This window comes from Nicotiana sylvestris, chromosome 8, assembly GCF_000393655.2.
Source record: "Nicotiana sylvestris chromosome 8, ASM39365v2, whole genome shotgun sequence".
In the NCBI taxonomy this organism is placed as follows: domain Eukaryota; kingdom Viridiplantae; phylum Streptophyta; class Magnoliopsida; order Solanales; family Solanaceae; genus Nicotiana; species Nicotiana sylvestris.
In genome coordinates this window covers 8,512,596-8,526,006 of record NC_091064.1, presented here as the reverse complement: position 1 = coordinate 8,526,006, position 13,411 = coordinate 8,512,596, and the positions used below count along the sequence as shown (strand labels likewise).

Sequence of the window (13,411 nt, the reverse complement as noted above, 5' to 3'; positions counted from 1 at the left end):
AATTGTCGTTCTTTGGTTGATAGGGAGTTGAAAGAAGAAATAAAGGAATTTTTGAAGTTTTGGGACGAAAATCTGCTCAAATTGAAGAAAAGGACCAATTGCAAAAACAACGCATTTTTCCTCTAATGTGCATTCAGTGTGCGCTCATCTGGACAAGGTCAAAGGCAGAGCCCACGGTGCGCTTGAGCAGAAATTTATGGGCGAAAATCATAAAGATATTTTTGTCTTCGGAGCAAATTTGGACGATATAAAAACTTCTTCTCACCTCCCCAGCCACTATCACTCGACCTGGAAAGAAGAGAACATTACTAATTTCGAACTAAGGAAGGGCTTGGAAGAGTCCAAAAACCATTCTGATCGAAGATTTGAAGTGTTTCTCTCAACTTTTCTTATTTTCATTTATTATGGAGATTGTTTTGAGAATAATCATTATATTTTTTAGTATAAACATGAGTAGCTAAATTTCCTATCTAGAGTATTGATGAACCAGTCGTTGGACGATTTTGAGTAAATATTCCTGAATCATTGATATTTATTCTATTTGTTTGGTTGCGGTCTTAATGAATTCAATTGTTTGAGCTCGCAATTGTTTATGCCCTATTTCTTATTATTCTTGAGAAAGATTGACAAGGTTTGGTCAGTCAAACAACAATGCGTCGGGCTGAATTAAGGGATTGCTTAACCCGATTTAGAATCGTTATGGTGACATCATGATTTGACTGTGGCCTAGAATTCGACGAGTTTATTATCTTGATTATTTTGGAAAAAATAGTTTAAGAATGATGTTGTTAGTAGTTGGGAAACTCTAGCTAACAACTTTAGGTCCAAGGTTGATAGAACAATGTCAAACAAAGTTTCAGGATTTCACTCAGAGCTAGCCCGGCAACTAGGAGATTCTCTACCTTAGATCTTTATCGTCTGCAAATTTCTTAAGTTATTCTCGACTTCTAGTTTAGTTTGTTGTTAGCTAGTTGAATTTAATTCATTAGTTAATATCCACGAAATTCAAGTATATTTGTCTTTTTTGTTCAAGTTGGATTATTTAGTAATTGAGTCAACTAGAGTGCTTCATAGTTCCCTGTGGGATTCGACCCCAACTCATAGTTGGGTCAACTATATTGCACAGGCTCGTAACATATTTCTTGTCGAGGTGTGTTTTGGATGTCATTACACCACACTAAATCCATCGTTCCATAAAACGACACTTTTTGTTGTCACATAACTACGGATTTAATGATACAATAAAAATTAAGTAACAATCAAAACAAATATTATATTTAAAGAATAATACGATACAATACAATAGGTAACAACATCCAAACAAGCTGTTAATCCCATAAATAGAGTCTGGGGAGAGTAGTGTGTACGTAGACCTTACCCTTACCTCGGAATTATTTATTCTAGGGTCACAGTACTATTTTGCTTATGAGCGGAGTTGTTCAGGGGCAGAGCCAGTGTGTTGGTTGCAAGTTCGGCCGAACTCAGTAGCTTTTGTTCAAGCCCTGTATTTGTATTAGGAAATCCAATAAATATGTACACATTATTAATTTAGAATCCAATAATTTAAAAAGATTATAATTCCGAACCCGTAAGGTTCAAATCCTAGCTTCGCCTCTAGTCAGTTGTTCAGTCCTCATTCGTAGTGTTATCATCTGATTTGTGATTACTTTACATGTTTTTGATTGCATTGCAAGTTCTTCTGGACTGTGATGTTGTATCATGTATGTAAGTAACTTTACACTATGCGTCTGTTCTATCTATGTATCAACTTATTTATGTTGATCGCTTTACTGTCTTTTTAAGTTTTAATCATTCTACCATATATTCCAATCTCAAAATATCTAGAGTTAATATACTTAGTGGATCAACTCAAACAAAAAGAATATTCTTCATTCTCACTTCTCAGTATACATGCAACAACAACACAAACTATTTCGGACATAGTCGGTAGATGCGGATCTAAGATTTTTAGTACATGGGTGCACTATTAAAAAAAGGAAGAAAAATATATTAAATTGCCGGGAATTGCTCTCTACTTCTCTTGATATTTAGCCCAACCTTCAACCAAGAGCACTATTCAAATCTGTTGAAGCGTGAGTGTCAATAGTTAATATTATACCAATTTTTAAAAATATGTACATAAAATATTTAATTGCTAGTACATTTACTACTATTAATAAGCCGGAATTTGAGCTGCCTCCGGTTTTCAGAGAGCTGCATCATATCCGGTAAGAATATGGGTCAGAGGATATGATTGTAATTGCAAAAGCACGGAGCAATTCTATTGGCCAAATATGCATTTTACTATAGCTCCTATTAAACTTTTTGGTTGTGTTGACCAAGATACCCCGCTGTTATAAAATTCGAAGTTCTTTTTAATTTCGGCTAAACATACTATTAAACGAATAGATAAAAACTTTTCACATTTCTTAAAAATAAATTTTCATACTTAAAATGGGCTAACCAATAGCCGATTTAGTTAACTATGACGCTATGAATTATGTGCAAATCTATGCAAAAGAGATGAAAAGTATTTTCTAAATAGCGAAAATTAATAAAACTTCAACGACTGGTAACTACATCCAAGTAAAAACATATCAAGCAATTGCAAAAATCAATTCAAGAGTTCAAAACACAATTAGGAAAGAGAGTGAGAATCAACCTTTTTTTTATTAGAAAAAAAGAATATATCATATTTTTACTTATTCTAAATTTTAAAGTTTAGTAACTAAAATATGTAATTTGGCATGAGACATGATTAGCGATGTGTAAAATCTTTTAAAGAATAACAGCTGAATCTTTTTTAGACAACTTTAATGTTTATTTTCACAAAGGAAAAAATCACAATTCAATGCAATTAGATATTACTTGAAAAATGTGAAATCGAACTTTGTGATATATAAAATTAAAACAACGAGCAAGAAAAAAGCAAACACGTGTCTACTGACTATTGTATTGAATTTTTAACCAGAATTGATGATACATCCTAATTTTTACAAGGAGGATCGACAAGTTCTAGCTTAGGTGATGAGGTGATCAAAAAATTTCTTCCTGCAAATGGACTAGAAACATGAGCGACTCCAATTTTTTTGCAGATCAATTAAGCCCTAACAAGCATAATGCGATGTTAGTAATTGTAACATAGCATGGGCAACTTAATTTTGTTTTTATGTAGACCACATTAAAAATACATAATTTTTTCTATCCTAAATTATGTGATGATATTTGATTGGGTACTCTATTAAAATACATTATAGACATTTTCGTGGCTATAAATTATTTCATTAAAAATAAAATAATAATTTTAAAATTTATTATTTTTCAATATAAAAGATACTTCTTTTTAGGATAAACCAAATTATAAAAAAAAAGGTGTTACATAAAAGGAATGGCAAAAGTAAGGACTTAAAAAGGGATTTTTTCCTATCTATACCATATATGAAACCTTATTACCAAAAATGTTCATAATTTGTTAATTACCCGTCCAGTCCATACTTTTACTATAATTTATATACCAATCCATAATTAGGCAGTTTCTGTCATTTAAAATGCGCTAAAAAGAAGGCACGAAATCTGCCTTTGATTCTTTCCACATTAAATTCGAATTTTGAAACGGAAAGAGATCTCATTGCTGCGTAATTCTCTCATTCACTACAATTCTAAAACAACGCAAGCTTCAGAAGCTCCAGTACTCAAATTGCTTTTACAAATTCTACAATGCAATACAAATTGTAGAATTCAAAATTGTTCTTCATCGACCTCAGTACTCAAATTGTCGAACCTATATCTGTTCTTCATCTTTTTTCTCTCAACTACACGAAATCATGTCAAAAATCTCAATAATGCTAAAATTGAATGGAAATTGGGATCACTATGGCAGATTTAGAGATTTTGAAGTTGATGCCATTGTGGTAGATGAGAATGCAAGCTACGGAATTCTGATTTCTACAATTACAGAACAACTATCGATTGATACATCGGATAAAATTGTAGAAATCAAATACATTGTGAACGACAATTGTCCTCCAATGGAGATTAGGAATGATATGGGGGTTCGTGTGTATATGGAGACCAAAAAGGAGAATAAGAACTTAGGTTCGTATCCTTTATGTATAAGCGTAAGAGATTTCAATATGGAATTGGCAATCACCAACGATAGCACAAGTGCAGGTATGTTTAATTCGACATTGCAAAGAGTTATTGTGTTAGTGTGTTATCTACAATATTACAACATTTATCTACTAATTAACACAAAAAACAATGTACTGAAGCTCATAAAGTAATGTTGTTTTCAAAATTATCTACATAGTTACTACATTTATCTCTATGTTGCTGCAGGTTCGTCTGGATCCCTAAACTTACTTGAAATTCCATCCTCACCAGCTATAAAGGAATATCAAAGTGAAATAATAACTGAATCTACGCAAACATATATTGAAGAAGGACAAGTTTATCAGGACAAGCAAACTATAGCTGCTGCAATGAAGAATTTTTCTGTAATGCACAGTTCCAGTTCAGAGTAAAAAGATCTAGTCATAGAAGGTATGGATTTATTTGTGGAGAATATATCAGTAAAAGCAGTGTTTTAGTGAAGATATGTGGTTTTTATAAATTTTAGTTTAATTGTAGTTAAACTATAGTTAATTGTAGTTTTTAACGAATTTGTGTTAAAACAGTCCTTTTTGTTGCTTCTACATCTATAGCCTGTATTAAATATTATATTTTTTTTGTAGCTATTGGCTTATATGCGTTGCTGAAAACTGTAAATGGCACTTCAAGGCAACGTCAATTAATGATTCGGCAATGTTCAAGATAAGGAGTTTCAACCGACAATACACATGCTCCTTATTGGACGAAACATTCATACAGCGCAAACGTACTGCAGTTGTAGTTGGTAGCATGGTCGTTCCAAAGTATTGTGATCCTAAGACTGTTTACACACCAAAGGACATACAAACTGACATGTTATCCGAACATGGACTGAACCTAAGCTACATGCAAGCATGGAGAGCCAAGGAAAAGGCTTTACAGTTTTTGAGAGGGAATCCGTCTGACTCCTACAGCAAATTACCCAAATATTTTTATATTCTTGAGGAGACTTATCCTGGTTCTGTTGTTAAATTGAAGAAGGCAGCAGATGATTGCTTCTTATACGCATTTGTTGCTCTTTGTACACCAATAAGTAGTTGGCAACATTGTAGGCCAGTAGTAGTGGTTGATGGGACATTCTTAAAGTCAACCTACAGGGGGATTATGCTTACAGCAAGCACCATGGATGCAGCAGGTAAATAATGTAATAATTTTGTAGTTATTTTGTAGGCATTCTATAAAATGTAGTTAAATTGTAGTTATATTGTAGTTATTTTGTAGCTAAAGGAAAAAAGTGTAGATAAATTGTCTATATTCTGAATATATATTGTAGTTGTTATTTAATTATATTTTTATATACCTTTTCAGGGCTGCCAAATCATATTTTATGTCTTAAAAATGTAGGTACTATTTTTCCCTTGGCATATGCTGTGGTTGATTCTGAAAACGACGCGTCTTGGAAGTGGTTCTTTGAGCAATTCAAGGAGGCATATGGTGAAAGACCTTCAATGTGTGTTGTTTCAGATAGGAATGTCACACTACTCTTGCATGTGGCATATTTGGACAAATATAAGGTCCAAATTCAAGAAGGGACATTTACAATTACATGAATTGTAATTTGCTACAGCACGGTCATACACTCTGGATGAATTTAATAAAAGGATGTTGAAGATTGAAGAGGTAGACCCACGTGTGAAATTTTACCTATATGATATTGGCTATCATAGATGGTCAAAAGTACATGCAACGGTGAATAGAACTTTTACTATGACATCAAACATTGTCGAGTCGTTGAATGCTGTAATAAAAGAGGCAAGCGAGTTGCCAATATTTGATCTATTAGAGTATATGAGGACGCTTCTTGAACGTTGGACGAAAGAGAAGTTATTGAAGGCAAAGGGTACTTTCACATACCTTGGGTACAAATTCAACAAAGAATTGGATGATAACAATACATTATCTCAGAAACTAAGGGTAAGATCTGTTTGTTTGGTGCAAAAAAATAAATTGCTTAATATGCATTGTTTCCAGATTGTAGATAAACTATAGTCAAATTGTAGGTAATTGTAGATTGTAGATAAGTTGTAATGTATTTGTAGCTGATTTGTAGGTAAGTTGTGGATAATCTTTTTTAATGATTGATATATTATTATTTCTATTTGTTCTTCAATTGTAGGTGATGGCTTCAACAGATCATATACATACTGTGTTAGATGGTGTGAAGCGGTACATTGTGTGTCTAGAAAACAAGAAATATAACTGCGGACAATTCCAACTTGATGAACTTCCATGTGCGCATGCTTTGGCAGCATTAAGGCACAGGAAGGAAACATACGAAAACTATTGCTCTCCGTATTACACAAGGAAAAGCCTTCTGCTTACCTATGAAATGCCAGTAAATCCTCTTCCTGATGAAAGCAAATAGGATGTGCCACAACATATTTTGGATGAGGTAGTAAAGCCACTGGCGGGAGATAAAAGGCAGTCAGGGAGACCTCACAAGGAAAGATATAAAACATTTGATAAAATAAAGTCAAAGAAGTACAAGGTGTCATGTGGAAATTGTGGAGGTGAAGGGCATAACAAAAGAACTTGCAAGAATGCGCCCAAAAAGAAATGAATATCATGTAGTTAGAATAGTTATTCAAAATAAATGTTAGTGAGTTCAAATTATCTGATTTTTTTGTGTAATGGTTCAAGTTTTTGAAGATGATTATGAAGTATACTACAATTTGTGTATTTGCTAACATAAGTGGAAGTGTAACCATAGTCTGAAAACTTATTCACACAATTTAGACCAGTAATCAACCCAAATTCTCTCAAGGAAAAATTGAATTTTTCACCCTTCAATAGTACTGAAAAATATGAGTCAGTAGACTTTGTCAATTCATACTTCATCAGAAGATGAATTGCTTGGTTTTGCATACTGATTGTGGGGAGACCAAATAAGTAACCAAAACAAGTTTTTTGGAAAAGTTTTAAAGCATTTGGAGAGAGTAAAGCTTTTATCTGGCTAGGTATGCTCGGATCACACAAACTGTGGAATCTAAGCACACCATAATCAACATTTTGTGGTGCAAAGTAATGGCCATTCTGCAGAAAATAAAAAATTATTGAACATTAGTAGTTAGCATAAAAAAGTAGTAATCTACATATAACTACATGATAACTACAAAATATAACTAAAAGAAGAATAGCCTACCCACACCTATAACTACAAAACAATACAAGACATCTACACATGTAAACATTATCTCAAAACAATAAGGAAGAAAAGGGTAACCACAACTCTATAACTACAAAAATATAACAGTTAGTTCAAGTAACTCACAAAATGTAGATTGATTGTAGTTAGTATGAAGGTAAATGTAGCAGCATACAAAAGTGAAAAATGTACCTTATCTATAATTTATCCAGCAGATTACAAAACAACTACAAAATGACTACATTTATGCACTGTCTAAAAATCACAATTACAATTAACCTACAAAATTGAGACAAAAAATCTACAAAATTTGGACAATTCCACATTTTACCAAAAAACACTTGAACAACAGATTTTTACAACCAAAATCACACTAAAAAAATGTAAAGAAAAATAATTAGTGTTTACCTTTACCAAAATCTTTTTGTGAACCAATTTTGGTACTTTTTTGGAGGGTTTCTTCTTTTTCGGTTTTGATGAAGAAGGAGAGACCTTGGGTTTTTTCACAGATGGAATTTTAGGGGAATGTTCAACAAAATCATCATCTACACACAACTCTTTGCCCTTTCGTTTGAGTTGTTTCTCGACTGGTTTATCACCTCCATCAGCATCAACATCGTGCAAATGCTTGGTTCTCATCTCCGCACGGATTTGTCTAGGAGATGAAATACTAGTAGTAGGTTCACTTGCATGTGTCGATTTTGCGTTTTTGGGTGGTGATTTTGGTGTTAAAACACCCAAATCAAAGGATGGGATATCAGCTAATGTAGCTTTTGAAGCTTTTTTTTTTTGGAGTGCTGATTTTTTTCATGATTTGAAACTAGAAAAAACATATGCAACTTCAAAATAGGATTTTGTGAAATTAACTGGAAAAGAAAATTGTAGAATCGTGGGTAACTGATGGTAAACGTGGGTGAGAGGCGAGTATACGAAAATGGGGGAGTTAACTGAAGGTAAAACGTGGGGGGCGTGGGGGGTGGGAGGAGAGAGAGGCGGGTAAATGAAAATGGGAGAATATACGCTCCTAAATTAACGTCTAATATAAATGAAGCATTAATTATACCCTTAATTTGAATTGTGGTATATAAATGGTAATTTGGTATGCTGAAATGTAATTAATACAATCCTTAAACATTGAGGGTAATAAGGTTTCATATATGGTATAAGAAGGTAAAAATCCCTTTAAAAATCTACATACACCATGTTGGGCCCGTGCTGAGCACGAGCTTACCTTAACTAGTAACTACATATATGAAAATAAAGCCCAAGGGGAAAGTTGCCAACTTGCCATAATTCTATTTACAATGTCACACGTTTGATAAAATAATTTATATTTATTAAAAATAATCTTATCAAAATAATATATGACTTAAAGTGAATTGAGACACAACTTAATTTGTGTTTGAATTAATTTAAAAAAATATTGCAATAACAAGCTCATTTTTCGTTTTAATAGTTTTACGGGTGTTTCAATCATCTTAACAGAAATATTTTGTTACCAAACACATCAATTATTTATTTTCAGCTCCAATAATTCTATCGAAACACATAATTGCTTAATTATAAATTCAGCCCCACTACTTTAAAAAGTACTTGTAATGACTCACTACTTAATATGGGTACTTAAATTCAGCTAACCCTAACAGACTCTTAAATTTCGTCTTCCTTTTAACTCCTTGGAAAGTTAAATAAAAATAATTGTGGCATTTCTCATTGGTAGACAGTGGATCTGTGAGCGTGAAACAGGAAAAGGAAATTAAGGAAATCATATATAATAGAATTGAAAAATATCAAAATGCTACCAACAATATTTAAATTTTCAAATTCAATTGTGCCACAACTAGTGGCTGTAGTTTAGTGGTGAGAATTCCACGTTGTGGCCGTGGAGACCTGGGCTCGAATCCCAGCAGCCACATATTTTTTGGCTGCTTTATGTCCAGTTTTTTCCTCCTTTTATTTTTCGAAAATATGGAAATGTTGCATTAATACAGTTTTTTCCGTAAAAATAGCACGGTATAGCCAGTTTTCGAACTAGTCATTCAAAAATAGCAAGCGTTTGCGAAGTCAATGAAAAATATCCACTATTTTGCTGCAACAGAGACCGGTCTAGCATAATATACTGGAGTTCGGTGCACCTGTGTATGAACTCCAGCATATTATGCTGGACCGGTATACTTTGCTGACCCCAGTATAATATATTGGAGAATGGAGCACCGGTGCTCCAAAGTCCAGTATAATATATTGGACAATTATACTTGCTGGAACTCCAGTATATTATGCTGGAGTTCCAGCATACTTATCCTGGAACTCCAGTATAATATGCTGGCGTATTTTTCGGGTTTTGAATAGTGTTTTCGCTCAGATTTATCTTTACATGAAAAATAGCTAAATTTGGCTACAACCCATAATAAATTTTTGTGCAATTATTTCTTAATTTTAATTTGTTTTTAACAAAAGTTTAAATTAAGCTCTCGGTATGGCGGTCGAACATTTTGCAATTCATGGAAAAGTTTCAAAAGAAAATACAAATTATTTGCTTAACAAATTTCTGATGTTTCGGTTGGCATATTCCCTAATTTTGTCGAGATTCGAATTGGTAAATACAAAAGAACGCTAACATTAAACTTTTTATTTGTTAATCAAGCGTCCCAATTTTCAATCAACTTTCCCCATGGCAGAATTTATTGTTATCAAAATTGTATTGCTGTAAAATTCATAAAACAATAAACTTTCTGGAAACCAGAAAGTTAGTAGAATTTAAAATGTCAAAATAAATTCTGAAAACAGTATAGGAACTTTAAAATAAATTTTGAAAATAGTATAGGAATAAATCGAGTCCACTGAATATACAGCGTGTCCTTAAGGAAATTATTTCCCTCAAGTACCCAAGGTTCTGGAATATATCCTCCCAGGATAGAACGATTTAACTCACCGGAGTGTTGATACCAAAAACGCCGATGAACAGCGAATCACTCGAAGGTTGTAAAACACACTGGAATTTTATATGCAGAAGAAGAAGAAAATCAGAAAATTTTGTAAGTTAAAATTCTGGGATTGAAGGAATATTTATAGACTATTTGGCACTGATTCTGAAAAGGTTTGCAACATTTCATAACAGCCATAGCTGTTGGAACAGGTGAAAATATTGCAGAAAAACTAAAAATGGATTTAAAATAGTCCGGGAAAGAAAAACAGATCGGACCGGAGTAGGTCGCGGGTTATGGTTTATTCCGGATTGAATTTTCGTTAATTAATTTAATTAATTAATTGAAAAGAATTTTGTCCAAAAAGATTAATCAATTAATCTTTGACCAAAGTCGAGTCGAGCGACGACGACAATGGCGCGAGGCTTGCCTTCTTCTTTAACTCTTTAAGAGCTAAAAGATGAGCTTCTCTATATATACACAAAGATTTTCTTTCCTTCTACAAATGAGGGACAAAGTGCATTAGTAAAGTGAACTAATTCAAAATTTCACTTCCCACCATTTTCCATTCACACATCTTTTGTTATTAATAAAAAAAAACAACATTTATATGTTGAGTTATACATATATTTTGGTGAACTAATATAATTAATTGTACTCCAAGAAATTAAGGGAGAATTTATGAATTCCTCAGTAAATTTTTAAAAAATTGACAATGTATAGCCGCTCTTAATTAATAGCAGAAAAAATAGTACGTATATTTTTTGTATGTACATGTATTAATATAATAATTTTATATACTTTTACGGCTATCGAATATTAATTTTGGCAACGGACTAAAAGTAATCTTTGCACTGAAATTTTCCTCAAATACGATTTCAAGTTTTTAAATGAGTTAAATGGAATACTTGACTTTTTCATATTTTTTTTTTCAAAATAGTTGTGCTGCTTTACTTTTGAGATGGAGATTGATAGTTTACTGAAAATCTCAATTAAATCATCCCACGTATATAGTCTACTGAAAAATCTCAATCACTATTCTTGTAGTATTTGCTTCTTTTTCAAAGTAAAATTAAAGTTTGATACGAAATTATAAAATTTTATAGGTTAGGATCGATTACGTACCAAAAACGCCATAGGCTTACCCTCTAACTACTAATTGCGTAGGTTAAGGACCAACTATTGTCTAGAATATCTGACTTTTTTTTTTCTCACGTGATGTTCGATACCCGTTTGAATATCTAATTTATATATGTTTATGAAATAATTTTTGTAATATTATTATGATTTTCATCAGAGGTCGGATGTAACCTTTTGATTATAAGTTCATTTGAACTCATATTTTGATAAGGAGTATAAACATATAAAAAAATTTACTAAAATATCAATGAATATCGTATCAAATTACATAATTTTAACGGTACAATAAATTACTCCCTTCGGTCTATTTTAATTAATTTTTTATCTTCTTTTTGTGGTCACAATATTTAATATTTTAAGCTACTAAAAAGGAATTTTCTTTCTTTTTTCAAAGTTACCTTTGGAATGAAGAGCCTAGGAGAATTTGTTATATTTTTAATTAATAAATTAAAATTAATATAATCAATTTTATTGTTAATTAATGCTAAAAGATGAATTTTCATCCGTGGCAGTGGATTTAATATGTGCAATTATCTGTATTTGGTCACTTATTGTCATGTGATTCGAAGAAAAAGAAAAGCACAAAAAAAGACAAAGTACAAGTGAAAAGTGGTCTTTCCCAACACTTTTCAAGTTACTGTTATCCAAATATTGCTCTCCAGTTGAAGCGTTTGTAGATTTTTCGACAATATTTGGTCGAGCTAGAAAAAAAAGGGTAAGTATTCAAAGTTGAGATTTAAAAAAGAGTATTAAAAATTAAAGTTATTTTTAAATATTAGTCTTATTTGAATAAAATTAAAAATTATGGCTGAAAACAAGTTACTACGAGTTTATGACCTCAGCTAACTATTTATTGAGAGATCGAGCATAAAATAAAAAGTTATACTACAAAAATTGTAAATAAATATTCATTTCCTGGTTCGACCTCTCCATCATTAACATAAATGAAAAAGAAAAGATTACGTCGTCAAAAATAATAATATCACCGTCTACCAATCGAGTCATGAGATCTAAACTTTGAAACATTGATCGAACAAGTTCTATAGTATTTCACTAATATTTCAAATAATAAAAATTTATAATTTACAAATATTGATAACCAAAGTAACATTTATATATAATTACTGACCTTTAGTATCTACAAATATTAAAATAATTTAGTATTTACATTTGTTAAAATATGATTTATGGCAGATAAGATGCGAGTTTTACCTCGGAATTAAAAGAACTCTTGGAAGGCGGGTAAATATTACTTCCATAGCACGTTGATTGAGAATTATTATAACAAAAAATATAAGGACAGAACCTGTTCCATTTATATTCTATTCACATTCAGATGCTTCCAAGAACCATCCCTCAAGCTAATTCTATTTTTTTCTTTCTTTTATTCTCTTTTTTGGATTCTCCCTTTAGGAATGACAATGGGACGGTGCGGGCGGGTTTTGCTGAACCGCAAAAATTTCAACTCGTCTTGCTCCGCCCTGCATAGCATTTTATCTATTTCTAACCCGCTCCGCACCGTCCCGCATCAACCCGCCCCGCATCAAGTCTTTTTTTCCCCTTTTTTTCATTTGTTATTTTTTTCTGTATTTCTTCTTTCCTTTTAGATTTTTTGATTCGTTTCCTTCTAAACAATGTATGTCTAACAAAAACGAATTTGTTAATTATTACTGGAAATCATTCTCCTATAAAAATATTCAAACTAGTATGCTATATTTAATTTTTTCGGTCAATATATAAATGTAATTGTAAACCATAATACTCGAAAATACCACTAGAATACTTATATTCTATATTGCTACCATTCTATATTGAAAATTCAGAAATAATACTAGTCTTCATGGAATAACAATAAGAAATTACTCTATTTCATTTATTTGCTGTCGTCGAATCAAATAAATAATATATTCAAATATATTATAGCAAACTTGTTATTTTCTATCACTGTAGCCTCGTAACATGTTTTTCTTTAGTTTTAGCAATTAAGTAGCAGGCCCTCTTAAAAGTAAATTATAAATTCAAAGAATAGATTATGCAACTTCAGAATTTGAAA

General features: G+C 31.9%; 1 protein-coding gene and 1 non-coding gene across 2 annotated transcripts; both read left to right on the top strand.

The window, feature by feature from the left end:
• Positions 1-5,856: 5,856 nt before the first annotated feature.
• On the top strand, positions 5,857-6,514 carry LOC138874652 (uncharacterized). The gene is made up of 2 exons (XM_070153425.1): positions 5,857-6,063; positions 6,266-6,514. Exons 1-2 carry the CDS (start codon positions 5,857-5,859, stop codon positions 6,512-6,514), a joined length of 456 nt encoding a protein of 151 aa, XP_070009526.1.
• A 2,623-nt stretch (positions 6,515-9,137) lies between these two features.
• On the top strand, positions 9,138-9,209 carry TRNAH-GUG (transfer RNA histidin (anticodon GUG)). The gene has a single exon. It is a non-coding gene; the product is annotated as a tRNA-His (tRNA).
• The last annotated feature ends 4,202 nt before the right edge of the window (positions 9,210-13,411 follow it).

What these genes read in the sequence shown, in the direction of transcription:
- LOC138874652 (XM_070153425.1), top strand. Translation starts at nt 5,857, where the DNA reads ATGACATCAAACATTGTCGAGTCGTTGAATGCTGTAATAAAAGAGGCA. An exon ending in CATTATCTCAGAAACTAAGG is followed by an intron (nt 6,064 to 6,265) that starts GTAAGATCTGTT and finishes CTTCAATTGTAG; the next exon opens with GTGATGGCTTCAACAGATCA.